This window comes from Pan paniscus, chromosome 10, assembly GCF_029289425.2.
Source record: "Pan paniscus chromosome 10, NHGRI_mPanPan1-v2.0_pri, whole genome shotgun sequence".
Lineage (NCBI taxonomy): Eukaryota > Metazoa > Chordata > Mammalia > Primates > Hominidae > Pan > Pan paniscus.
In genome coordinates this window covers 121,468,831-121,496,484 of record NC_073259.2, presented here as the reverse complement: position 1 = coordinate 121,496,484, position 27,654 = coordinate 121,468,831, and the positions used below count along the sequence as shown (strand labels likewise).

Below are 27,654 nucleotides of genomic sequence, written 5' to 3'. Positions count from 1 at the left end.
AGCCTAGAAGGGAGGTACCATTATCATTCCTATTTCACAGATAAGCAAATCGAGGCTCCAGAAGGCAGAATAGCTTGTCTATTGCCACACAGCTAGGAAACAACAGAGCCAGGATTTGAACCCTGCTCCCCTGGGGTCTTACCCCCGCCCCACCCCTTCATGCCAAAGGTCATAAAAGGATGAGGGGGGAAGGCAATACAGAACTGCTCTGCTTGGAGGTTTTTAGTTTTTTTCAATTTTAAAAAATTTTGGTGGGTACACAGTAGGTGTATATATTTATGGGGTATATTGATGGGGTAAGAAACTTTTTTTTTTTTTTTTGAGACAGAGTCTCACTCTGTCACCCAGGCTGGAGTGAAGTGGTGCAATCTCAGCTCACTGCAACCTCCTCCTCCTGGGTTCAAGCAACTCTCTTGCCTCGGCCTCCCGAGTAGCTGAGATTACAGGTGCCCGTCACCACATCCCACTAATTTTTGTATTTTTAGTAGAGACGGGGTTTCACCATGTTGCCCAGGCTAGTCTCGAACTCCTGACCTCAAGTGATCCGCTTGCCTCAGCCTCTCAAAGTGCTGGGATTACAGGAGTGAGCCACCGCACCCAGCCTGTTTTGGATTGCAGGTTTAGGAGCAGACTGCCTGGGTTCTGAGGCCAGCTCCTCCCTCTTATTGCCTGGGTGATCTTGGGCAAATGACAATCTCATGTGCCTCAGTTTCCCTTTCTGTAAGATGGAGATAATAACAGTACCCGCGTCCTCTGTGGTTTGGTACTTGCTGAGGGCTCAGTGGCTGTTAGACATTCTATCTTTATTACTGTTATTTTTTCTTGGGCACCTACTACGTGCCAAGCACATGCTAGCAACTTTAAGTGCATTATCTCACACAATCCTTATTCCATTTTCCTAACGGTCCTTGGAAAATAGATATTGTCCCCATTTGCAAGTGAAGAAACTATAAATCAAGAAGTATCAGGCCGGGCTCAGTGGGTCATGCCTGTAATCCAGCACTTTGGGAGGCCAAGGTGGGCAGATCACTTGAGGTCAGGAGTTCGAGACCAGCCTGGTCAACATGGTGAAACCCCGTCTCCACCAAAAATACAAAAAATTAGCAGGGCATGGTGGTGGGTGCCTGTAATCCCAGCTACTCAGGAGGCTGAGGCAGGAGAATTGCTTGGACCCAGGAGGCAGAGGTTGCAACAACCCAAGATCTCACCACTGCACTCCAGGCTGGGCAACAGGGTGACTCCATCTCAAAAAAAAAAAAAAAAAAGGAAGTATGTGAGGCAGTTCTCAATCGATTTAAAAGTTTATTTTGCCAAGGTTAAGGGCAAGGGCACGACCAGAAGACAGGTCCTTGCCTTTCTCCATAGATGATTTTAGGTCTTCAATATTTAAAGGGGAAAAGCAGGCTGGAAGCTGGAAGGAAAAGAAAGAGGGTACGGTCACACTACTGAACCCACATGTTTCAAGAGAAGAGGAGCAGGTAGGGGAATAGTCAGTTATGTGTTTGTCTCATATTTAAGCTTCTACTGTAGCTCTCTGCTTAGGAAGGAAAGGAAAGGCCGCTTCTTGCGTGACTCAGCTTCCAGCTCAATTTTGGCAGAGTGAATTGGTGTCCCAAGTTTTGTGAATCCTGAGAAAGCATTTGGGCTCACAGTCTCTATTTTTCTGATAAAGTATCTGATTTAAGTACTTTTTTCTTTAAATCACTTCATTAGAGCTCTGTTGTCTATTTTTAGTAGTAACATTAGATACATGCATTAGACACAGACAGAGGTAGATCTTATAAATTCATAAGACTTCCTTTTTTTTCCTCCTATTTAAGACTTCGAATTTCTTTTTCTTTTCTTCTTTCTTTCTTTTTTTTTTCTGAGACAGGGTCTCACTCTGTTGCCCAGGCAGGAGTGCAGTGGTGTGGGCATGGCTCACTGCAGCCTCAACCACTCAGGCTCAAGTGATCCTCCCACCTCAGCCTTCCAAGTAGCTTGGACTATAGGTGCACGCCACCATACCCAGCTAATTTTTTATTTTTTGTAGAGATGGGGTCTCACTATGTTGCCTAAGCTGGTGTCGAACTCCTGGGCTTAAGCCATCCTCCCACCTCGGCCTCCCAACGTGCTGGAATTAGTGCTGGTCACCCTACGCCCAGCCCAACCTCTAATTTCTGGATAACCTGTTTCATTACCCTAGGCAACTGCCAGCTAGATAGCCTTAAATTTACATACTAAATAAACAACTCTTAGATGAAAATCAGATAGCAAAATGTTTATCTCAAAGTAGAGAAAGAGAGAAAAGAGAGTCTGGGTGTGTTAGAGAGATTTAAAATGGATGCCACAGCTGGCATGGTGGCTGACACCTGTAATCCCAACACTTTAGGAGGCTGAGATGGGAGGATGGCTCGACCTCCTCCCATCTCAGGAGTTCAAGACCAGCTTGGGAGGCTGAGGTGGGAGGATTGTTTGAGCCTGGGAAGTCAAGGCTGCAGTGAGCCATGATCGCACCACTGTACTCCAGCCTGAGCAACAGAGTCTCAAAAAAAAAAAAAAAAGCAAATCAAATCAAACATTAAGTTATAGAAATCTATCAAATAAATACATTTTATTTAGATAGGTAGTTTTACATTTAGTTTCTATCTTTTAACTGGAACTCAGAGCTCTGGACAGAGCCCACACTGAATCCCGGGTCTCCAAAGAGAATGATATGGTGGACCTAGGCTGTGTGATGCTTTTACAGTGTACTTTGTTGCAAAGACATTTCTCTAAGTGTCTAAACCATACTCTCTCTTATCTTTAAAAAAATTTTTGTATATATAACTAGGCCCACACATCCAGACCCTCTCCTGTTTTAAATATTCAAGAGTAGCCCCTGTTGTAATAAAGATTTTAGTCAAAAAAGAAGTCAGGTAACACACAACAAAAGCAAGCAGTTGAAGATCTGAGAGGAACTTATCTGTTTATATTCTTAGGGCTCCATAAGGTTATGGAAAAACAGAGGTTTCTCCCCAAAAAGGAGTCTGGCACCTTCTCTGTTTTCCTTAAGGGAGTCCCAAGCTGTTAGAAATTATTTTAGGTTCCTTGAGCTGTAGAGGGTGGCAAGAGAAAGGAGACAGGCAGAAGTAAATTGGAAAAAACAGAATTCAGTCAACTGAGAAGAAAAAAGAAAACTTTTTTTCAAAAAACAAGATCCTGGCCAAGTGGGGCGGCTCTCACCCGTAATCCCAGCACTGTGGGAGCCTAAGGCCGGTGAATAACTTGAGGCCAGGAGTTCAAGACCCGCCTGGCCAACATGGTGAAATCCTGTCTCTACTAAAAATACAAAAACAATAGCCCAGTGTGGTGGTGTGCGCCTATAATCCCAGCCACTCGGGAGGCTGAGGCAGGAGAACCACTTGAACCCAGGGAGTGGAGGTTGCAGTGAGCTGAGATCATGCCACTGCACTCTAGCCTGGACGACAGAGTAAGACTCCATCTAAAAAAAAAACCAGATCCTAAGAGAGAAAAAAATGCATTAAGGCCCTATGAATAAATAAATAAATAAATACACACACACACACACACACATACACACACACACACACATCTTAGATATTTGCCTTTAATTAAGCTTTTAACCATTGAGCTCTTTAAAAAATCCTTTTAAATCTCATCACCATATTTTAGCTGGGACAAACTGCTAATATTTCAAAAGTAACACAAACATCAAACCAGAAAGGACTTGATTTAGGAACCAAGCCCAGGCCACAGTGGTGAAAAAGGGACAGAATCTTAGCTACTGAACTAGCGTGAGGTGACAGCCATGTAGCCTCTTTCAGTTTGGCTTGGCTAGCAAAAGATGGCCTTGTTATGTAAATAATGCCTCTCAGGTAATCAAAATCCTTGTCTCTCTCTCTCTTTTTTCTTTTGCTGGCTGTTTTTTCTTTTTCCTTTTTTTTTTTTTTTCCAGCTGTGGATATTTAGCCAATTCATGAGACCTCGTTTGCCATAATATGAAACTTTCCTTCAGATTTGACCAAGTCAAGTGGAGTTGGTCCAGTCCAATGGGGAAAAGACAGAAACAACAAAACAACAACAGAAACAAAAACAGTTAAGCAAGGGAAACAAACAATCAAGCAATTTATACGATTACTGCACGCTCTAAAAGTAGGGAGAAATTAAGACCAGCTGGTTGTTAACCCTGACTTCTAGTCATGGGGCCCAGGCTGAAGACCGCTCTCTACCATCCTAGAAGCAGGGAAATCTCAAACTTGCCTTCCCTGCCGGACACAAGTGAAACTCCAGAAAGGAGCTGCCTGCTTGCCATCATCATGGAAGCCAGAAAACTCACCTTCCTTGTTGGAAGTGAGTAAAACGCAGAAAAGGAGCTGTTCAGGGAAATCAAGCTTAGATATCAACCAATTGTGGGAGATCAGGAGTTCTCTGGAGGTGGGGAGCTCCCAGGCCTCAGCAAACTGTCCTATTTTGGAGGGCAATCAAGATCGCTGAAGGCCGGCATGGTGGCTCACGCCTGTAATCCCAGCACTCTAGGAGACTGAGGCGGGTGGATCACTTGAGGTCAGGACTTCAAGACCAGCCTGGCTAACATGGTGAAACCCCATCTCTACTAAAAATACAAAAAATTAGCTGAGTGTGGTGGCACATGCCTATACTCCCAGTTACTTGGGGGGTTGAAACAGGAGCATCGCTTGAACCCAGGAGATGGAGGTTGCAGTGAGCCAAGATCATGCCATTGCACTCCAGCCAGGGTGACAGAGCAAGACCCACCAAGCACCAGTAGGAGACTTGTCAAAGGTCAGGGCCACCTCCACCCAGGGTCCCTTTCATGAGTCTCCAATCTGTAAATCAAAAAGAATCAAAAAGATTGAGACAGGACTGAATCCATTTAGAAATTTATTTCGCCAGGGTTAAGAATGCACCTGGGAGACAGGTCTGTGCTTTTCTCCAGAGATGACTTTAGGGTGTCAGTATTTAAAGGAGAAAAGCAAGCTGGAGGGGAAAGAAGGAGGCTATGGCCACATTACCAAATCCACAGTTTGTAAGAGAAGAGGAGCAGATAGGGAAGTAGCCAATTATGTATTTGTCTTGATCTCAATAAATCGGCACTTTACATAAGATAAGGTGAACATAGAGTAGCGACCTGTGGGGATATTTAACTATTTTTTTTTCTTTCTGTTGTGAAGGCTGGAGTGCAGTGGCGAGATCTAGTCTCACTGCAACCTCTGCCTCCCAGGTTCAAGCAATTCTTGTGCCTCAGCCTCCTGAGTAGCTAGGATTACAGGCACGTGCCACCACACCCGGCTGATTTTTGTATTTTTAGTAGAGACGGGATATCACCATGTTGGCCAGGCTGGTTTCGAATTCCTGACCTCAGGTGATCCACCCGCCTCGGCCTCCCAAAATGCCGAGCCAATATTTAACCTTTCATCTGAAGCTATCTGCTTAGGAACTAAAGGAAAGGCAGTTTCTTACATGACTCAGCTTTTAGCTTAATTCTTTTTATTTTGGCATAGTGAGTTGGGGGTCCCAATTTTTTATTTTCCTTTCACGAAACTGAGCACGGAAAGGGGAAGTGGAAAGAGGGAGGAGGAGTGGGCTGTGGGAAAGGCAGGAGGAAGCTGCCAAAGAAGAAAGCTTGGCCAGATTCCACCTCCCTTCTGACAGCCTCAGTGGCCTCAAGCCAGGGGGGTGGGTCCTGGCGGGAGGGAGGGGGGCTGTAGCCAGCCCCAGGGCCCCATTGGCTGCCCAGAGGTGCCAGAGGAATAAAGCCCAGGACCGAGTAGCCCCTGGGACCATTCAGAAGACTGTCCACCCGTCCTCAGCCCCGTCTCTTCGTGGGCTATCTACTCAGTTGATCCCTCCCTCGCTGGCTTGGCTCTGACTCCTGCTCAGACCCATCACCTTTGCCGGGTAAGTGGCCCCATCCTCAGTCCCACCTCAGGACTGGAGTGTCCCGGGCTAGCCTGTGGTTTCCCAGGGGAAGAGGGAGACATAGAAAGAGTCCGTCAAGCCTGGGCATGGTGGCTGATGCCTGTAATCCCAACACTTTGGAAGGCTGAGGTGGGAGGGTTGCTTGAGGCCACAAGTTCAAGACTGAGCTGGGCAACAGAGTGAGACCCCCCCCAATCTCTACAAAAAAAAAAATTTTTTTTTTTTAAGACAGAGGTCTCACTCTGTCACCCAGGCTGAAGTGCAATGGCACAATCTGGGCTCACTGCAACCTCCACCTCCTGGGTTCAAGCGATTCTCTTGCCTCAGCCTCCCGAGTAGCTTGGACTACAGGCGTGTGCCACCACACCTGGCTAATTTTTGTATTTTTAGTAGAGATGGGGTTTCATCATGTTGGCCAGGCTGGTCTCGAACTCCTGACCTAAAAAAAGAATTTAATTAGTATAGTGTGGTGGTGCACATGTGTAGTCCCAGCTACTGGGAAGGCTGAGTTGGGAGGATCGCTGGAGCCCAAGAGGTTGAGTCTGCAGTGAGCAATTATTGCGCCCCTGCACTCCAGCCTGGGTGACACAGCAAGACCTTGTCTCAAATTTTTAAAAAACACCCATTTGGGCCTAAACACTGAGTTTGTGTCCAGTTCTGTGCCTCAGCTTCCACATCTGTAGAATGGGGATGAGCATAGCGCCTTCCTCCTCAGGTGGTTGTGACGGTGAAAGGATGACCTGCACTTAAGGTGTCCAACCCAGATTTCATAATAGTTCATATCGACTGAGCACTTACTGTGAACCAAGTGAAAGGGAAGGCGGCTTCCGACTGCCGGAGTGGGCAAACAGCGGCTTCAGGGCTCCCTCCCTCCTCCTCCCTGGGCACAACCTCTTCTGAAGTCTTGCGATCCTTGGGGCAGGGATCCTTGGGGCAGGCTGGATGCAGTTAATGGATGCTCACTTCACGGAAAGCCGCGGCAGAGAAGGGGCTGCCTGCAGAGGGAGCCCTGTCCTTTTACCTGAAGGCATCCCATGGCACCGCCTGGGACAAACGGTGAGAGAGGCGCCCCAAATCCACCTGAAAAGGGTCTTCGTGGCCGGCTCCTCTGACTCCCACCCTGGTTGTCCCTGAGGCCAGGCCTTGGTGACCTACACCGGCCTTTAATGTCAAGTCAGTCAGAACTGGGTGTGGTGGCTCACGCCTGTAATCCCAGCACTTTGGGAGGCCAAGGCAGGCAGATGACTTGAGGTCAGGAGTTCGAGACCAGCCTGCCCAATATGGTGAAACCCTGTCTCCACTAAAAATGCAAAAATTATTCGGGCGTGGTGGTGCACGTCTGTGATCCCAGCTACTCGGGAGGCTGAGGCAGGAAAATCGCTTGAACCCAGAAGGCGGAGGTTGCAGTGAGCCGAGATCACGCCGCTGCACTCCAGCCTGGGTGACAGAGGGAGGTTCTCTAAAAATAACTAAATAAAAAACGGGATCCCATTGTTTGGGGATTAACCTCCAGGAGCTGAAAGTTCATGCCGATTTGGGGATGTCCTGTTTTGAAGTTTGCCCCAGTCTCTGATTTTTATTCAAGAGATCCAGCGGAGAGAGGGTGTCTGTTAAAGTTCCCCTCCCAGGCCCCGAATGTCAGTTAATTCAGATAGACAAGGGGTGACCTATTTAGGGGATGCTAAGTCTGGCGGGGCAGTTGGAATCCCCACCCCTCATTCTCCCTCTGACCAAGGGATGTCTGGCTCATTCTGGGAGCGGGGGATGGATGTCCAAGCTAGGAGTGCCCAGGACAGGGGGCTGGACAAGGTGGCATTGGAGATGGGTCTCTGGCTAGCCACCCTTGCCTGGCCTTCTGGGATGGTGGAGGGAGGGGGAACCAGAGATCCCCTTGGCCATCATCAGCTGATCTCTTCTGGCCCGGCCCAAGTTGAGGAGAATCAAATCCTCCCTGAGACTCTCAGCAGAAGGCAGGGGAGATGGGAAGGCTGGGTGGGTGGACGTGGCTGTGGCTAGACCCCGGGCCACCCCAGCTGCTTCATCCCCCAGAGCCCATCCAGAAGCAGGAGCCTGAGCCACACCCATGGGTAGCAGAGAGAGCCTGAGCCCTGGAGCCAGCTGCCCGAGTTCAAATCCTGCCTCCCTGCCTCACTCACAGCGTGACTTTGGGCAAATTATGTTAATATTCCCCTTCCTGTTGCTGTGTACCAAACTACCCCAAAATGTGACTTAAAACAACAGCAAGCCAGGTGCTGTGGCTCATGCCTGTAATCCCAGCAGTTTGGGAGGCTGAGGTGGGCAGAACGCTTGAGGCCAGGAGTTGGAGACCAGCCTGGCCAACATAGCAAAACCCCATCTCTAGTGGAATGAATGAATGAATGAATAAATAAATAAATAAAATGTAAAAGCTGTGATTAGTCACTGCTATAATAATTATGACAAAATTAATAATTATGAAAGAGCTTTTCCTAACTGAATATTGGGCTTCCCAAAAGTTAGGTTATTTTGTTTTTTTAAAATAAATATTTATTGAACATCTACTATGAGTCAGGCATTTTGCTGGGTCCTGGGATCGTCCATTTAAGCCAAGATACTTGGAACTGCATGTCAGAAGAGCCAGCTGCCAGGTTGTTTTTGTTTGTTTGTTTGTTTGTTTGTTTGAGACAGAGTTTCGATCTGTAGCCCAGGCTGGAGTGCAGTGGCGCGATCTCGGCTCACTACAAGCTCCGCCTCCCGGGTTCACGCCATTCTCCTGCCTCAGCCTCCCAAGTAGCTTGTATTTTTAGTAGAGACGGGGTTTCACCATGTTAGCCAGGATGGTCTTGATCTCCTGACCTCGTGATCCGCCCGCTTCGGCCTCCCAAAGTGCTGGGATTACAGGTGTGAGTCACCCCGCCCAGCCCAGGTTTTTTTTAAATGTATGCATTTAAGTAAGTAATAGAGGCACATGGTAAAACATCAAACTGTGCAAAAGGTGGGTGCTATGATCCCGAGGGCCAGCTCTCCTCAGAGGCCCCACCCTGGCCAGCCTGTCATGCATGTTTCCTGAAATGCTCTGTGCACATGGAAACATGTGGAACAAAAAAAAAAAAAATTCAAATAAAAAAATTAAAAAAATATATAAAAGAAACATGTGGACTATATGTGTGTGTGGATGGATTGTGCGTGTGTGTGGATGGATTGTGTGTGGGAGTGGATCGTGTGTGTGTGGATGGAGTATGTGTGTGTGGATGGATTATCTGTGTGGGTGTCCCTGAATTTTTCACATAGATAGACTATTCTTTTTTTTTTTTTTTTTTTTTTTTTGAGATGCAGTCTCACTCTGTTGCCCAGGCTGGAGTGCAGTGGCTCGATCTTGGCCCATTACAACCTCCACCTCCTCAGTTCAAGTGATGCTCCTCCCTCAGCCTCCTGAGTAGCTGAGATTACAGGTGCCTGCTACCATGCCTGGCTAATTCTCTTTCTTCTTCTTTTTTTTTTTTTTCAAGACAGAGTCTTGCTCTGTCACCCAGGCAGGAGTGCAATGGCGCGATCTCGCTCACTGCAACCTCCGCCTCCTGGGTTCAAGTGATTCTCCTGCCTCAGCCTCCTGAGTAGCTGGGGTTACAGGCGTGCGCCACCATGCCCAGCTAATTTTTTGTATTTTTAGTAGAGACGGGGTTTCACCATGTTGGCCAGGCTGGTCTCGAACTTCTGACCTTGTGATCCACCAGCCTTGGCCTCCCAAAGTGCTGGTATTACATGCATAAGCCACTGTGCCCGGCCTCACCTCATGCATTTTGAAAGCTCCAAGGTTTGAGTGTTCTCTCTTCAGCCTCCCAGCAAATGTGTGAGAGGTCAGGAGTGGAGGGTGATCCCTGATAGAGCTGAGGCCGAGAAGTGATTACCTGTCTGATGTCACATGGCGAGTAGGTGGCCCACTTGCGATTAGAGCCCAGGTCTCCAGGATGCTCTCTCGTCTGAGGCCTTGCTTGGCTTGCTGGGAAGCGAAGGAAGGGATCACTCTGGCAGTGCTGGCACCGGGGCTAGCTCTCCTAACCCTCTGGGTTTCCTTCCTTTCTCCCAGCAATGATGTCTGGAGAACCCCTGCACGTGAAGACCCCCATCCGTGACAGCATGGCCCTGTCCAAAATGGCCGGCACCAGCGTCTACCTCAAGATGGACAGTGCCCAGCCCTCCGGCTCCTTCAAGATCCGGGGCATTGGGCACTTCTGCAAGAGGGTACGGGACCGGGTCAGCATTATCTGGGCAGGGGTGGCAGGTCCTCCTTCCTCAACAGGGCAGGGCCAGTGCTGTGTGAAATTAAAGGCGTTGTAGGATAAGCCTACTGACTCCCCACAAGGACTGAGCGTCCACCATTAGGGCTTCCTCTGTTTGAGGGGTGCCCTTCCAGGAGGGTTCCTTGGGACTGATCCCAGAGCCATCAGTCGCCTATTTTCCTCCACCCTTTCCTGAGCCAGTCTCTTTGGAGATGGGAGGTGCAGTCTCAGACAAGGGTAGAACAAATTCTGAGTGAAGGAAACGTCCGTGTCCACTGGAATCCTGGCAGGTATTCCAGGTGGGGAGGAAGAGCACAGGCAATGACTGGGAGGTGGGCCTGAGTGCCTCTCCTGTTGTCTCCACAGTGGGCCAAGCAAGGCTGTGCACATTTTGTCTGCTCCTCGGGTAAGTGATCTGCTTCCCCATCCTGTCCTCTGCTGTGTGTCCTGGGATCAGACACTCTGCTTCTCTAAGCCCTGGTTTCCCCAGCAATGTGCCACTGAAAACAATGGCAGCAGCCACCAATTTGGAATTCCAGGGGGAGGCCAGCAGTCGCCCAGGGTGGGGAAGTGAGGGGGGAACTCCAGAGCCCCCAGTAGAGGGTAGGCAGTCCTGACTGGGCTCCCAGATGCTCCCGCACTGACACGCTCTCCACCCCCGACCCTGGCAGCGGGCAACGCAGGCATGGCGGCTGCATATGCGGCCAGGCAACTCGGCGTCCCCGCCACCATCGTGGTGCCCAGCACCACACCTGCTGTCACCATTGAGCGCCTCAAGAATGAAGGTGCCACAGTCAAGGTGGTGGGTGAGGTGAGTGCCGACCCAGGGCAGGGAAGAGAGAGGGCGCCTGGTGGCTGGACAGGGTGCCCCCTGTGCCTCACCCCCTCCTATCTCCCCTGTGGCTTTGCAGTTATTGGATGAAGCCTTCGAGCTGGCCAAGGCCCTAGCGAAGAACAACCCGGGTTGGGTCTACATTCCCCCCTTTGATGACCCCCTCATCTGGTATGTGGAGTTCAAGGTCACTTGGTGGGGGTGGCAGCCACTGCCCTATATCACTGGGCAGGCATTGCTATGATGCACATCATCACGTCCTCATGCACAGCAGCTGCACATGTGTGCGCACACCACCATGTAGAAGCACACTTAGGCGGGGCACAGTGGCTCACGCCTGTAATCCCAGCACTTTGGGAGGCCAAGGTTGGGAGGATCACTTGAGGTAAGGTGTTTGAGACCAGTCTGGCCAACATGGGGAAACCCCATCTCTACTAAAAATACAAAAATTACCTGTACTTGGTGACACACGCCTGTAATCCCAGCTCCTAGGGAGGCTAAGGCAGGAGAATCGCTTGAACCCAGGAGGTGGAAGTTGCAGTGAGCCAAGATCACGCCACTGCACTCCAGCCTGGGCAAGAGAGTGAGACTCCATCTCAAAAAAAAAACAAAAAAAAAAGAAGAAACACACGTTACACTCAGGTGCAGCAGCAAGTGCACACATGTCACCAAATGCCCATTATCCACGGCTGCACATGCAACACGCCCAAGGCTGAACATGCAAGCACACAGATGCCCAAGTGTCTGCAGTTGAGTCCTCCTGGAAGCAGACTTGGGGACAAAGGTTTCAGGGAAAGGAGTTTATTTGGGAGGTGATTCAGTGGGGGAGTGGGGAAGTAAGCCAGGGAAGGAAGGGGGCTTTGCTGTTTCTTTTTTCTTTTTCTATCATCCAGTCCAAAATGTCAGGAAGGGGGCTTTCAAAGGCAGGTGGCCGCTGTGGGTGGCTAGAGCTTAATCCCTCGGGGACCCTGGGAGCCAGTGCAGAAGGCGCACAGCAGTTTCCCGCCCCCTGGGAGAAGGAGCAGGGGAGTTTGTACACCGACTCGTAGCCATTGGTTGAGGGCTGCCTTAAGGGGCTGCCATCTCCTGACTCTGTTTGCAGGTAGCTCAGGTGGCCAGAGAAGGTCCTCAGGTAGAGACACAGATGCTGGCAGCTAGAAGCCAAGGTTGGGGGTGGGGAGGGAACTAGCTCCAGGCCCCATCAGCTGGGATAAGGCCGGTGCAAACCTGAGCTGGTGTCTCCAGGAAGCCTAGCCCTGACCTGCCACCCCCTCTCCCCACCCTCCAGGGAAGGCCACGCTTCCATCGTGAAAGAGCTGAAGGAGACACTGTGGGAAAAGCCGGGGGCCATCGCGCTGTCAGTGGGCGGCGGGGGCCTGCTGTGTGGAGTGGTCCAGGGGCTGCAGGAGGTGGGCTGGGGGGACGTGCCTGTCATCGCCATGGAGACTTTTGGCGCCCACAGCTTCCACGCTGCCACCACCGCAGGCAAACTTGTCTCCCTGCCCAAGATCACCAGGTGAGCAGCTGGGGTGCCTCCCTCGGGTGTCCAGCAAGCACTGGGGAGTCCCCCTTAGGGCTGGCTTTGAGATAGATCCTGATGTCAGCCTGTTTCACAGATGAGGCAATGGAGGCTTTGATCGCTTGCCCAGGGCCACGTCCAGTGAGTGGTACAGCTTGGACTCAAACCCAAGTCTGTGTGACTCCAACATGTCACACTTCCTCACGTGAAAAGCCTCATATGAGGCTGGGCACAGTGACTTGTGCCTGTAATCCCAGCACTTTGGGTGGCTGAGGCAGGAAGATCACTTGAGGCCAGGAGTTCAAGACCAGCCTGAGCAACATAGAGAGATTCCCACCTCTAAAAAAAGTTTTTTGTTTTTTTTTTTAAATTAACTGGGCGTGGTAGCACACACGCATAGTCCCAGGCTAAGGTGGGAAGGATTGCTTAAGCCCAGGAGACTGAGGCTGTAGTGAGCCATGATCATGCCAGTGCACTCCAGCCTGGGTGACAGAGCAAGACCCTGTCTAGAAACAAAGAAAAAGGAAGGAAGGGAGAGAGGGAGGGAGGGAGGAAGGGAGGGAAGGAAGGAAGGAAGGAAGGAAGGAAGGAAGGAAGGAAGGAAAGAAGGAAGGAAGGAAAGAAGGAAGGAAGGAAGGGAGAGAGGGAGGGAGGGAGGGAAAGAAGGAAGGAAGGAGAAAGGAAGAGGAAAGAAAGGAAAGAGAGAAAGAGAGAGAAAGAAAGAAAAAAGAGAAAGAAAGGAAGAAAGAAAAAGAGAGAAAGAGAAAGAAAGGAAAGGAAAGGAAAAAGGGAGGAAGGAAGGAAGGAAGGAAGGAAGGAAGGAAGGAAGGTCTCATAGGAATCATTTACTGAGTCCTCTGTGGCAAGGTTTTACATACCTCATTACTTTGCCAACCATTTACTGAGCCCCTATTGTGTGTAAGACACTGGCTGATCTGGGGAGAGAGTGGTGCATAAACACAAGTCTTGCTCCTAAGGAGTTCATATCCAAGCCCCAAACCTTTGATAGTTTGTTTGTTTTTGTCTTTGTTTTTTGAGACAGAGTTTTGCTCTTGTTGCCCAAGCTGGAGTGCAATGGTACAATCTCGGCTCACCGCAACCTCTGCCTCCCAGGTTCAAGCAATTCTCCTGCCTCAGCCTCAGGAGTAGGCGTCTGCCCCAACACTTGGCTAATTTTGTATTTTTAGTAGAAATGGGGTTTTACCGTGTTAGCCAGGCTAGTCTCGAACTCCTGACCTCAGGTGATCTGCCCACCTCAGCCTCCCAAAGTGCTGGGATTACAGGCGTGAGCCACCGCACCCGGCTGGTAGATAGTATTTAATTAGGATTAGGTTTCGACCCCATTACACAGAAGGCCCAAATAACAGTGACTTAAATGAGATTGAACTTTACCATGAAAAGTCAGGGCGCCAGGTCCCTTGAGTTTGTTTCCCCATTATCCTTAGCATGTAGCCTTTCAGTCCAAAATGGTTGCCTGAGTGCCAGCTATCACACCCACATTCCATTTGGCAGGGATGGGGAAGCAAGGGCAGAAGGCTATGCTCCAACCTTCAAAGACAGACACAACACTTCCACTTACCTTTCGTTGGCCTGAACTTAGTCACATGGCCACATCCAGCTGCAAGGGAGGCTGGGAAATGTCTTTACACCGGGTGCCCATAAGTGCAGCTAGAAAAGACACCGGGGCAGACAATAGTCTCCCCTACAGATAGGGAAGACTGAGCCCAGCCAGGTAAGAACTTCTTCCAGATTCCTGAGCCTGGCATCTGGAGCTGCTGTGTCCCACACTGTAGGGACTGAAGACGTCATGGCTGAGCGCCTACTGTAAACCACGTGCTGCTGAGGGCTGAGGTGGCCCAGGCCCTCAAGATGCTCCTGGGGAAGGGAGAGGGGGCAGCTGAGCTGGGAATAGAGCTAGTGGTAACCCCAGGAGGCTGGGGACAGCGTCAACACATTGGTTACCAGTGCAGGTCTTGAAGTTATACAGATCCTGCTTGCAGCCCCAGCTCCAGCACTCCCTAGGTGTGTGACCTTGGGCAAGTGACTGTATACTCTCTGCCTCAGTTTCCCTTTTCCAAAATCAGACCAATTAACAACAGCAGAATTCTTGTGTGAATTCAATAATGCTTGTGAAGTGCTTGGCACCTAACACTTTCTCAAGAAGTACTCAGGGCGCTTGTTACTAGGGGGGAGGACTATTTGAGAATTCCACATAGGGCCGTGGGACTCAGTACTCTCCCAGGAGGACTCCTTGGAGGAGGTGGCCTTAATCCTGAGCCTTGAAGGACACAGCAGGATGTGGGCAGGCAGAGTGGTGCTAAGCTTCATGAGGGTTAACCAGGTAGCGGTTGTAACCCGGAGCAAAAGCAGGGAGTCCTATCAGGGAACAACAAGGGTCCTCTTAGGCATTTGCTCCTGACTTAGTGTTGATCAGAATATGATGCTGTGCCGAGGCAGGAGGATCACTTGAGCCCAGGAGTTCAAGACCAGCCTGGGGTCGGGCATGGTGGCTCATGCCTGTAATCCCAGCACTTTGGAAGGCCGAGGGGGGTGGATCACCTGAGGTCAGGAATTCGAGGCCAGCCTGGTCAACATAGTGAAACCCCATCTCTACTAAAAATACAAAAATTAGCCGGGTGTGGTGGTGGGCACCTGTAGTCCCAGCTACTCGGGAGGCTGAGGCTGGAGAATTGCTTGAACCCGGGAGGCAGAGATTGCAGTGAGCTGAGATCGCACCACTGCACTCCAGCCTGGGCAACAGAGCAAGAATCCGTCTAAAAAACAAACAAACAAACAAACAAAAACAAACAAACAAACAAACAAAACAAAAACCCGCCTGGGCAACATAGTGACATTCAGTCTCAAAAAAATTTAAAAAATGATACTAAAGAATATACTACATGATGTCAATTCAAACACTCTGCACCTTATTAGAAGACCCCACTTGGTTTGGGGATCCCTGAGGCTTTTCAGGGTTTTACAGCTGCAGAGGTGATACCTGTCCCCCTGCCCCCGGATGCATTGCCTTCTCTGTCTCACATCCATCTCCTTCTCTCCCTCCCTGCCCCCATCTCTCTCCTGTTTCCCCCACTCCCATCCTCTTCTGGGTTCCCACTTCTCTCAGTGTTGCCAAGGCCCTGGGCGTGAAGACTGTGGGGGCTCAGGCCCTGAAGCTGTTTCAGGAACACCCCATTTTCTCTGAAGTTATCTCGGACCAGGAGGCTGTGGCCGCCATTGAGAAGTTCGTGGGTATGTGCCAGGTCCTCCCATGACCTGACCTGCTGACTCAGGCGCTAAGTGGCTGTCCACTTGGTATGCCACTGGGGATCCCACTCACCCCAAATTTCCTTCACAGTTCTGTCTTCCATCTCTGCCTAGAATTTTCCATTAATAGAAGATAATACAATGCCGTGTAGAAATAGAAAAGCAAAAGCCACACATAATGGAAAAGTAAATAGAAAAGTAAGCCTGATAACCATAGCAGCAGAAAACAATAAGTGAATATTTAAAATGTTGCTTCTGAGTTTCCTGGTAGCCAGGGTAAAAAAAGGAAAACATGGGGCTCAGAGTTTGATTCATTCAGAGGTGAGTCTGTAACTAGGCTGGACTCTTTCTGGGTTCCGTCTAGGGCAGGGATGGCAAAAAAGAGAGAAAAAAATAGTACCATTTATGCTTCTGTACCTGCTGCACACTTGGCTAATCAACCATGGAACTCTTGCTCAGATGATGCCTCAGAATCCTTCTCAACACAGTGCTCACGCAACCACACTCATTCTATCAGTGTTAGCACTCATGATGAAACCCAGGCCCTGGCTCAGGCTTGGAAGGGCCAATTCAGGCTGATGACGGGACGTTTGGTTCAGGACCTGCGGCTGCAGCCAGGGCTGAGAGCTGATTGGCTCAGTATTCCCAGGTCCTGCCAATGGCCTGTCAGCTCCTGTGCACCCTGGGAAACTCAGGCCACGCCCCTGTCACGCCCCTTCTCTGGCAGATGATGAGAAGATCCTGGTGGAGCCCGCCTGCGGGGCAGCCCTGGCTGCTGTCTATAGCCACGTGATCCAGAAGCTCCAACTGGAGGGGAATCTCCGAACCCCGCTGCCATCCCTCGTGGTCATCGTCTGCGGGGGCAGCAACATCAGCCTGGCCCAGCTGCGGGCGCTCAAGGAACAGCTGGGCATGACAAATGGGTTGCCCAAGTGAGGACGGACCCCTTACCGATCTGTGCTCTCCTAGCCCAAGAGACCCCTGGAGGGGCTGGAGTTTTATCCAGCGCCTCGTCGTATGTTTGGTTGAGCACCTGTGGCCTGGGTGCAGGTTAACTTCTTGTTATCAGGAGCCCACTATGCAGAGGCCAAAGGTCGGCAGCCAGCGAAGCTATGAATTGGACCTTTTTGGTATCTGTGTGACTGCTCTGTGCCCATCCTTAGCCAACTTGCTGGCGTGACAAGTGCCCACAAGTAACACACCAGGTACCCAGAGTAGGGTGGACAGGAGAGACCTGAATCACAGCAGTGAGGAATTCCTCAAAGCTGTGACCTCGCCCCTGAACTTGTTCCCAGTGAAGGTCAACAGGGCCACCATCCAGGGTTGAGGAACCATCTCAGCCATCCTCCCAGGAAGCCCACCCCTGACCCTTACTAATTTTTCTAATGTGCAAACTTTTTCATTGAAAAATAAAATATATTTATGAAACAAAGATCCTGTGCATTTTCCCATAATCAGCTGTCTCCTTTCCTGCTTTCCTTCCACCCCAAGTCTGCTCTCAGCCCCAGCTCTCAACTGGGGCCCCAGAGTGAGGCCAGGAGCCTGACTCCAGCTAGTCTTGCATGCCAGGACAGGGGCATCCCTGTACCACAGGAAGCAGGTGGCTAAACAAGAGGGACTTGGGGTGGGACAAAGGCTGCCTCTGCTGAAGGCAGAAGCAGCTGGGGAGGCCAACTTCATTCTGATATGAAGTCCTTCCTACTAAGTCAGAATTATTTCATCACAGACCCAATGGAAGCAAAGAAGTGAGGCCCCCTCCCCTGGGCGTGTGTGAGCTGACACTGGACACCCATCTCTGGGAGAGGGAAAGGGTGGGTGGACTTGAAGTCAATGTCATGCAAACCCTCCTCAAACATGGAGCCCTCTCTTCCAACAAAAGCATATGCTGAAGCCCGTATCATAGATCAAAGAGGAATTACTGGGGCTGGCTCCAGAGCATGGAGGGAACCCCACGCTCAGGGTACTTTTTGGATGACCCCAAGTTCAAACTGAAGTTTAAGAGTCACTCAGGGCTGGGCGCAGTGGCTCACGCCTGTGGGAGGATCGCTTGAGCCCAGGAGTTCAAGACCAGACTGGTTGGCACAGTGAGACTCTGTCTCTACAAAAAGGAAAAATAACTTGAACCCAGGAGGCAGAGGTTGCAGTGAGCCGGGATTGTGCCATTACACTCCAGTCTGGCGACAGAGTGAGACTCCGTCTCAAAAAATAAATAAATAAATAAAAAGGAAAATAAGATAAAACCACAAGTCAATTCCCAACCCCAGACCCCAACCTTGCTTTATTTTCTCCACGGGTTTACCAGCACTGACACACTGCATATTTCATTTCTTTTGTTTACTATCTAGTCAATGTAAACTTCACAAGAGCAGGAACGCTTCTGTCCCTTTTGTTATAAAGTATCCCCGGGACCTCATAACAGTGCCTGGCATGTACTAGGGGTTCAATAAGTGTTTGCTAATAAAGAGATGCTGAGTGCATGAGGCCCCATGTGGGCTGCATCACATCCCCCAGGGAAACGCTGCTCACACCATTACCCCATTTCACAGATGAGGTAATCGAGGCTCAGAGAGGAGTCCATAGCTAGCTAATAAGAGGTGGAGACAGAATTGAAACCCAGGTCTCTAACTCCAGGGCTGTGTGCTTTCCTCTCTCCAAGCACACAGCACTGGGAGAGTCTTGTCTCCAAGGCAGGCTGCATGAGATCAGACAGGGAGAGAGCCTTTTTTTTGTATCTGTCTGTATACCACAATATGGCTTAGGAAGGTCTTGGTGGTTAACAAGGCTCCCAAATAGGACCCAGAACACAGGTGCTCAATAAACATCTGGATGGATGGATGGATGGATGGATGGATATGAATGAATGGATGGCTGATGGATAGAAAATAGATAAATATGGATGCATGGGTGGATATTAATGAATCTGCACAGACCCGTGTGTGGATGGATGGGTGATAAATGAATAGGTAGGTGGATGGACGGGTGGGTGGGTGGATGGATGGATGGATGGATGAGTGGGTGGATGGATGGGTAGATGGGTGATAAATGGATAGGTGGATGGATGAGTGAATGGGTAGATGGGTAGATGGATGGAAATGAACAGATGGAAATGGTTGGATGGGTGGATAAATGGTTGGAAGGATGGATGGATGGGTGAGTGGGTAGATGGATGATAAATGGATAGGTAGGTGGATGGATGAGTGAATTAGTGGATGGGTAAATGGGTGGAAAATGAACAGATGGAAATAGTTGGATGGGTGGATAAATGGTTGGAAGGTTGGATGGATGGGTGAGTGGGTAGATGGATGATAAATGGATAGGAAGGTGGATGGATGAGTGAATGGGTGGATGGGTAGATGGATGAAAAAACAGATGGAAATGGTTGGATGGGTGGATAAATGGTTGGAAGGATGGATGGATGGGTAAATGGGTGATAAATGGATAGGTAGGTGGATGGAGGAGTGAATGGGTGGACGGGTAGATGGATGGAAAATGAACAGATGAAAATGGTTGGATTGATGGTTGGATGGGTGATTGGATGGATGGATGGGTGGATGGGTGACAAATAGGTAGGTGGATGGGTGGATAGGTGAGTGGGTAGATGATTGGGTGGGTGGATGGATGGATGCGTTGGCAGATGGGTGGATGGATGAATGGATAGGTAGTTGGATGGGTGGGTGGATGAATGGGTGGGTAGATAAATGGGTGGGTGGATGGGTGATAGATAGATAAGAACTTCGTAAGCCATGCTGTGGTATACAGACCAATACGAAAAAGGATCCCTCCCTGTCTGATCTCATAGGTGGATGGATGAGTCAATGGCTGGATGAGTAAATGGGTGGGTGGGTAAGTGGATGGAAAATGGACAAATGAGGCCAGGTGCGGGGGCTCACATCTGTAATCCAAGCACTTTGGGAGGCCAAGACGGGCAGATCACTTGAGGCCAGGAGCTCGAGACCAGCCTGGCTAACATGGTGAAACCCTGTCTCTACTAAAAATACAAAATTAGCCAGGCATGGTGGCTCATGCCTGTAACCCCAGCTACTTGGGAAGCTAAGGCAGGAGAATCGCTCGAACCCAGGAAGCAGAGGTTGCAGTGAGCAGAGATTATGCCATTGCACTCCAGCCTGGGCAATAGAGTGAAACTCCTACTCAGAAATAACAAAAAAAAAAAGAAGAAGAAGAAAGAAAATGGACAGATGGAGATGGCTGAATGGTTGGATGGGTGGTTGGATGGGTGAGTGGATGGATGATAAATGGATAGGTAGATGGATGGATGGATGGATGGATGGAAGACAGATGGGTGGGTGGAAGGCTGTGCAGATGGATGATGGGTGAGTATGTTGGCAGATGAATGAATGGACAGAAGGACAGAGGGCTGCACAGGAGGCTGCATGGGGGATGGCGCAGAACCCAAACCTGAGAGGAGAAAAAGCGCTGACCCCACCTTCCCTGCCACCCCAAGAAGCACAGCATGGGGCCACAGCCACTCTTGTTTAATGGTGGCACAGCCTGCGGTCTGGTTCCTCCATCAGGGCGCTGTGGGTATGGCCCTGAGGTGAGGGGCAGGCCTGGGGTGGGGTGGGGTGGGGCCTGAGGCAGAAGCGTGGGGGCAGACCCTCTGCCTGACATGGAGAGAGGACATTCAGAACCCTCCAGCCACAGATGGCCAGAAACTTTGGTTTGTGTTTGTTTTCAAGTTTCTGTCCTCAAGGAAGCTGCCCAGAAAGGGAGACGAGGGGACTGCTTCCTGAGGGAGCAGAGGGGCCAGAGCTGGGAGGAGCAATGCCAGCCGAAGACAACGCCCAGACAAAGCTCACCAGCTCCAGGGCCACCCGTGGGAATGCAGCTGGGAGAAGGGTGCTGGAACAGGCTCCTTCCACCCCATGGGAGCCCCAGAGTCTGCCCCAGGACCTTCCCAAGCCCTCAGGAAGGAGAAGCACGAGGAAGGGGCCCCAGAGGTGGGAATGAGATTGAGAGAGCAGCAGTAGGAAATAGACAGAAACAGAGAGTGGGAGATTTAGGGCAGGGCAGAAGAGACGCCACGGTGCCCACCCACCTCAGGGGAGAGAGGGGGTCAGTTCTGAGCCCCATCAGGTTCGTGACCCACTCTAGGAGGAGATGACTCAGACCCCAGATCAGAGAACAAAGCCCCCAGAAGGGGCTGGAGTTAGAAGTCCGGTGGCCTTGGGACGGGGGTGACCCTGCGGAGGGTCAGCAGGGGCGAAAGCAGCAGAGCAGGGACAGAACTTCAGTCCCATGAAACCTTGACAGGCGTGAACTTCCAGAGGTCTGGCTGGCCCATATGCAGCAGGCCGCTGAAGGGCGAGGTGCTCCACTGGAATGGGGGCACCTGGTCCCACGTGGGACCGCTGGCCGCCAGCAGGCTCAGGATCCTGGCCAGTGACATGCTGGTCACCTGGGGACAGGGCAGAGCCGCAGCTGAGCAGGGGTCCTGGCCTGCCCCAATCCAGGCACCCAGCCTCCCACCCTGACCTTGACCCCAGAGCCCAATTCTGAACTGTCACTTTTTTTTTTTGAGTCTCTGCTCTGTCACCCAGGTTGGAGTGCAGTGACGTGATCTCGGCTCACTGCAACCTCTGCCTCCCGGGTTCAAGAATTCTCATGCCTCAGCCTCCTGAGTAGCTGGGATTACAGACGCCCGCCACCACGCCTAGCTAATTTTTGTATTATTAGTAGAGACGGGTTTTCACCATGTTGGCCAGGCTGGTCTCAAACTCCTGACCTCAAGTGATCTGCCCACCTTGGGCTCCCAAAGTGCTGGGATTACAGGCATGAGCCACCATGCCCAGCCCATACTGTCACCTTTACTGTGACCCCAACCACAGCCCAATTCTGACTGTGATTCCTGCCCCGCCATCAGCTTTGCCCCAACCTGTCCCCTCCCCAAAGCTGGTGATGGTGACTTCCCCCACCCACAGCTCAGGCCCTAGGGAGGAGGCAGCACCTTCACGTCGATACCCCCATGGGAGCGCTGACGCAGGGCCTGGAAGGGGTAGGAGCCATTGGCCGGGTTGAGGTCGGAGCGGGCGGAGATAGCATTCTCCCCATTGGGCTGGGGGTCGCAGGCTTTGCACAGTGACAGGGGGTCATGGAGGAAGTCATTGTACCTGGATGGGGAAAAGGAGGGAACATCAGTCATCCCAGGAAGGAGAGGCTAAGACGGGGGCCAAAATCTTCACAGGCAGCCCCGTTAACAGCTGCCAGCCTTCAACTTGATGAGCCCCTCCCACTGCACATTACCCCCGAGAGTTCCTCTGCCTGGGGCCCGGAACCCTTCACCTAAGTCACTCTGCCTTCATTATTCAGCTCTCTGCTCAGGCACTCATCCTCAGGGAAGGCCTCCATGCCACTGCCCCAGCCAGGTGAGGCACCCGTTTGTTCCTGGATAGCCTCTCTTGGAGCACAGCCATCTTTACACATTGACATCAGTGCAAGAACTTGATGGATTTCTGCACCGCCCAAGAGACAGGACAGTGGGGCACAGGTTTTCTACCTGTTGCTCCTGATACCAAGCATAGTGCCTAGCAGTACAGGTCACTCAACAGATGTCTAGCATCCTCCCCCTAGCTATGAGGACAGTGACAGGGCCCAAGTGGAGCGCGGCCACCGAGCTGCTGCACTGGTGTCCAACATCTGACCACCCCCTGCTGACCCTCTGGGGCTGGCAGCAAAGTTTGAATGAGTTGGTACAAAAAGCGCACAGGAAGTTCTGTGTTCCTGCGGCCTCCCTCTCCCCAACCCACCACCCAACTGGCACCTACCTCATCAGCCTGACCATGGAGTCCATGTCTTGTACCAGTGACTGGTTCCGCCGGAAGATCTGGGCCCGGGGGCTCCCGTCATAAGAAAACCAGTCCCCATACTGGGCCACTAGGGCCTGCAGCCCACTGGCATTGAACACAGTCTCGAAGGACCTGCCGGGGACAAGGATGGTCACCCATGACCCCCACTGGCCTCACTCAGCCAAGGCTATGGCCAGGGAGGGGAGGGGCAGTCACACCAGGACATTATTACTTACAACTACGACATTCAGGCTGGGTGCAGTGGCTCACATCTGTAATCCCAATACTTTGGGAGGCCGAGGCGGGCAGATCACCTGAGCTCAGGAGTTTGAGACTAGTCTGGCCCACATGGTGAAACCCTGTCTCCACTAAAAATACAAAAATTAGCCAGGCGCGGTGGTGTGTGCCTGTAATCCCAGCTACTTGGGAGGCTGAGGCATGTACTCACTTGAACCTGGAAGGTGGAGGTTTCAGTGAGCCGAGATCGAGCCATTGCACTCCAACCTGGGCGACACAGCGAGACTCCGTCTCAAAAAAAAAAAAAAAATTAGCCGGCGTGGTGGCACGTGCCTGTAATCCCAGCTACTCGGGAGGCTGAGGCACAAGAATTGCTTGAACCCGGGAAGCAGAGGTTGCAGCAAGCTGAGATCGCACCATTGCACTCCAGCCTGGGTGACAGAGCGAGACTCTGTCTCTAAAAACAAACAAACAAACAACAACAACAACAACAAAACCAACTATGACATTCGGGATAACAATAATGTCTTCCATTTGTGCTGGGGGGTGGCTTGGTGGGGTGGCCAAGCTTGGGCTCTGGGGCCCAAAAGGCATGGCATCAAATCCTGCCTTCAGTCCGGGTGTGGTGACTTATGCCTATAATCCCAGCACTTTGGGAAGCCAAGGCAGGCGGATCACTTGAGGTCAGGAGTTTGAGATTAGACTGGCCAACATGGTGAAACCCTGTCTCTACTGAAAATAGAAAAATTAGCCAAGGATGGTGGCTGGCGCCTGTAATCCCAGCTACTCAGGAGGCTGAGGCAGGAGAATCACTTGAGCTCAGGAGGCGGAGGCTGCAGTGAGCTGAGATTGCACCATTGCACTCCAGCCCGGGTGACAGGGCAAGATTCTGTCTCAAAACAAAAAACAAAAAACAAATCCTGCCTTCACCATTCGCCAACAGGGGAAGCTTGGGAAAGTGAGGTACTTTCTCAGGGCCTCAGTTTCATCATCTGTGAGATGGGAACAGGAACTCTAGTGACCACATGTGGCAGTTTTAAGAGTCAAATGAGAAAATGCAGGTAAAGTAAGTGAGCCTCAGGAGGTGACAGCTGTACAGCCCAGTAAGGCAGATCCAGTCAGAGACCCTGGCAGGGGCCAGTCCCTGAGCCTGGCCACCCCACACCACCCTCCTCTGGATGTTAGAACCAGAGGGCACATGGATGCTGACTTAAGCCATGCAACTACACTGCCCAACTGTCTGGGCTCTCCTGGCCAGAAAAGGGGGTAGGCTGGGACTCTTCGTTCTGTGGGTTTAAAAATATTGCCTAGGAAGGAGCTGGGCAAGGAGTGAGGTGGATGCCCTGGAGGGTGACGGGGAGCGGAGTGAGAAGGCACGCACGGTATGTTGTAGCTGGCCCAGTAGGTCTTCTGGTAGAGCTCCGAGGTCTTGTCAGCCACCACCACCATGCCGCTGAGACCGAGAAGAGAGATGGGGTGGAGGTGATCAGAAAAGGGGCTCCTGTGGGCACTGCCCTGCTCGGGGAGCCCCGATGGCTCCCCATTGCCTGGAGGATGGATTAAGTCCTGAACTTCAGCCCCCACCAGGGACACCTTCTCTTCCAGCCACACCCTCCTGAGATCGTTCACTTCCTGCACAGCGCCAGCACGGCTCTGGGCCTTCACCCTGGCAGTCCCCTCTGCCCCGAGCCCCCACCCCTCCCTCCCAGGGTACGCACGGGATCTGCTCCAGGATGGTGAGCACCCGGCTCCCGGGGCTGGGCCCACCCGGGATGAACACCTTGTAGTCCACGATCATCCACTGGTTGTTATACCTGCCGGGCAGGGGAAGGGAGGACTGAACAGAGCCTGGAGCCACCGCCCCAGCTTTCCCCACCCTGCAGTGTCCCACTCAGCTAGGAATTACAGGAAGTGGGCCTGGGGTTGTCCGGCCATTCAACTGACACCCTGACGCTGCAGCATGACCAGGTATCCACAAACCCCTCTCTCTTCATGCTGCTTGACTGTTCCAGAATATTCTATGGCTCCCTAGGTCAGCTCCTCTGCCGGACGCTGTAAGATCTGCACTGCCCAGTTCCAGTGTCTCTGGCTCACAGGCCCTGCCACCCACCCACGTCCACCTCCTCAAACAGCCCTCCCCACTGTCCCCTTGAGAGTCTTCAGGTTCCAAGTGCTCTTCCTGTACTGCCACCAAGGCACCCCTTCCTAGGCTGAGGAGCCTGCAGGGGAGGGGCAAATCCTTTCCTTCCCTAGCCTCAGTCTCCCCATGTATGAAACAAAGGAGGGCGTGGGGTGTGTGGCCCGGATGCCACATCTGGTCCCCAGGAGTGTGAGTGTTAAAGGGGAGGTTGGTCTATCTCTTGGTGCAGGGGAAGCCACAGGGCCAGAAGCCCACTCACGTGCCGCTGTTGAACCTCTTGAAGATGTCTGCCCAGGTGGCCCCATCCGAGGCCAGGCGGTTGGCCACGATGTTGCGTACCCACTCCAGCACACAGCCCCTGGGCCGCACATACTTCCACAGGGCTGGGTTCTTGTTGCCAATGGTGGTCTCCAGTGTCACCTGTGGGAAGGTCAAGGGGGCTGGTGCACAGCCTAGGCATGCTGCCACCAAGTGGCAGTACTTCATCAGTCATGGCTCCAAAATTTTTTTTTTTTTTTTTTTTTTTTTGAGATAGAGTCTCACTCTTGCCCAGGCTGGAGTGCAGTGGTGTAACCTCAGCCCACTACAACCTCCGCCTCCCAAGTTCAAGCAATTTTCGTGCTTCAGCCTCCCTAGTAACTAGGATTACAGGCACGTGCCCCCACGCCTGGCTAACTTTTGTATTTTTAGTAGAGGCAGGGTTTCTCCATGTTGGCTAGGCTGGTCTAACTCCTGACCTCAAGTGATCCGCCCACCTCCGCCTCCCAAAGTGCTGGGATTACATGTGTTAAATACTTACTTAATCTGCCGGGCATGGTGGCTCACACTTTGGGAGGCCAAGGTAGGTGGATCACCTGAGGTCAGGAGTTCCAGACCAGCCTGGCCAACATGGTAAAACCCTGTCTCTACTAAAAATACAAAAATTAGCCAGGTGTGGTGGCATACACCTGTAATCCCAGCTACTGGAGAGGCTGAGGCAGGAGAATCACTTGAACCCAGGAGACAGAGGTTGCAATGAGCCCAGATCATGCCACTGCACTTCAGCCTGGGTAACAAAAGAAGAAATAAATAAAAATAAAAACTCATATCCAGTTGAGGCACATGTTCCCCACCAGTTCCTTGGACAAGCACGGAGGAGGATTTGGGATCATGCATCTAGCTTTGCCCTGGTGAACAGCCCCTGAGAGGCCCAAAGAGCCGCTCCCATGAACCCACTCCCTCACCAAGCTGGGCAAACTCCCATTCCCACCCCTTTCCCACAGTTCTGCAGGAAAAGTTGCACGGCCTGAGGCTGTCAGCCTGGCAGATGCAGCAGTCAGAGGACTAGGAGGCCTTACAACAGGAGAGGCCCTCAGTCTCCCTCCAGCCTTGGGGCATGCAGGATGCCCACCGCTGCCTCCGATTGCCTCCTCTCCCTTCTCCATTTCCTCCTGGAACCCTTGGCTGCCTTCAGCATATTTGAAAAGTAAAGCTTAGTTCTTGTGAGTTAAAAACCAAACCAAACAAAACTCATGTAATCCCAGCTATTCGGAGGCTGAGGCATGAGAATCACTTGAACCCTGGAAGCGAAGGTTGCAGTGAGCTGAGATCGTGCCACTGCACTCCAGCCTGGGCAACAGAGAGAGAGCCTATCTAAAAAAAAAAAAAAAAAAAAAAAACACACACACACACACACACACACACAAAAACCACCACCACCACCACCAGAAAGCTGAGAACAGCTAAAAGATAGCCGTATCCATAAATGTAATTTTTTCTTTTTTCTCTTTAAAGAGGAAAAAAAAGGCAGGACACAGTGGCTCCGCACTTTGGGAGGCCAAGGGGGTCAGATTGCTTGAGCCCAGGAGGTCAAGACCAGCCTGGGCAACATGGCAAAACCTGTCTCTACAAAAAATAAAAAAATTAGCCAGGCATGGTGGCAGGCGCCTATAGTCCCAGTTACTTGGGAGGCTGAGATGGGAGGATCGCTTGAGGCTGAGGTGATAGAGGCTGCAGCGAGCTGTGATCATGCCACTGCACTCAGGCCTGCATGACAGTGTGAGATCCTATCTCTGAAAAAAAAAATCCTGAAGTTTGGTATTTCTTTCCACTGTTAACGTGACACACCACAGTGGTATTAGCAGTCACTGGGACTGTCACTGTCAGAAATCACAGATGTTTTTCCATCAGATTACAAGGCTGTACATACCTTAAAGTATCATTCATGCACCTTGCTTCTTCTAACTTATGGTATTTATCACACCTGCTTCTGGATCTTATTATTCAGTGTGTTAATAAAGCAGCACATATATACTAAAAGTTTACTTATATTTTGATAACCATATTTCACTATAACTGGTTTCCTCCATAATCCTATACATTTTGGTTTATGTGTCTAAAAACACTAATTTGCCAGGCACAGTGGCTCACACCTATAATCCCAGCACTTTCGGAAGCTGAGGTAGGAGGATCCCTTCAACCCAGGAGTTCAAGACTGGCCTGGGAAATATAGTGAGACCTCATTTCTACAAGAAATTTAAAAATTAGCTGAGCATGGTGGCATGTGCCTGTAATCCCAGCTACTCAGGAGGCTGAGGCGGGAGGATCGCCTGAACCCAGGAGGTGGGAGGTTGCAGTGAGCCACGATCACACCCCTGCATTCCAACCTGAGTGACAGAGAGAGACCCTACCTCTATGAAAAA

General features: G+C 51.2%; 2 protein-coding genes across 2 annotated transcripts in view; one reads left to right on the top strand and one right to left on the bottom strand.

The window, feature by feature from the left end:
- The first annotated feature begins 5,427 nt into the window (after positions 1-5,427).
- On the top strand, positions 5,428-19,970 carry SDS (serine dehydratase). The gene is made up of 8 exons (XM_003832432.5): positions 5,428-5,898; positions 9,986-10,140; positions 10,545-10,584; positions 10,850-10,989; positions 11,090-11,181; positions 12,299-12,526; positions 15,654-15,778; positions 16,521-19,970. Exons 2-8 carry the CDS (start codon positions 9,988-9,990, stop codon positions 16,727-16,729), a joined length of 987 nt encoding a protein of 328 aa, XP_003832480.1. The 5' UTR covers positions 5,428-5,898; positions 9,986-9,987; the 3' UTR covers positions 16,730-19,970.
- Positions 19,971-20,270: 300 nt separating this feature from the next.
- PLBD2 (phospholipase B domain containing 2) overlaps positions 20,271-27,654 on the bottom strand; it is a 30,647-nt gene continuing 23,263 nt past the window's right edge. The window contains exons 7-12 of the mRNA XM_003832434.5: positions 25,233-25,393; positions 24,552-24,647; positions 24,215-24,286; positions 22,576-22,728; positions 21,759-21,921; positions 20,271-21,209 (exon numbers count right to left, since the gene is read on the bottom strand). Of these exons, the coding sequence (XP_003832482.2) occupies positions 21,042-21,209; positions 21,759-21,921; positions 22,576-22,728; positions 24,215-24,286; positions 24,552-24,647; positions 25,233-25,393 (813 nt within the window). The 3' untranslated portion in view covers positions 20,271-21,041. The remainder of the gene's footprint in view (positions 21,210-21,758; positions 21,922-22,575; positions 22,729-24,214; positions 24,287-24,551; positions 24,648-25,232; positions 25,394-27,654) is intronic.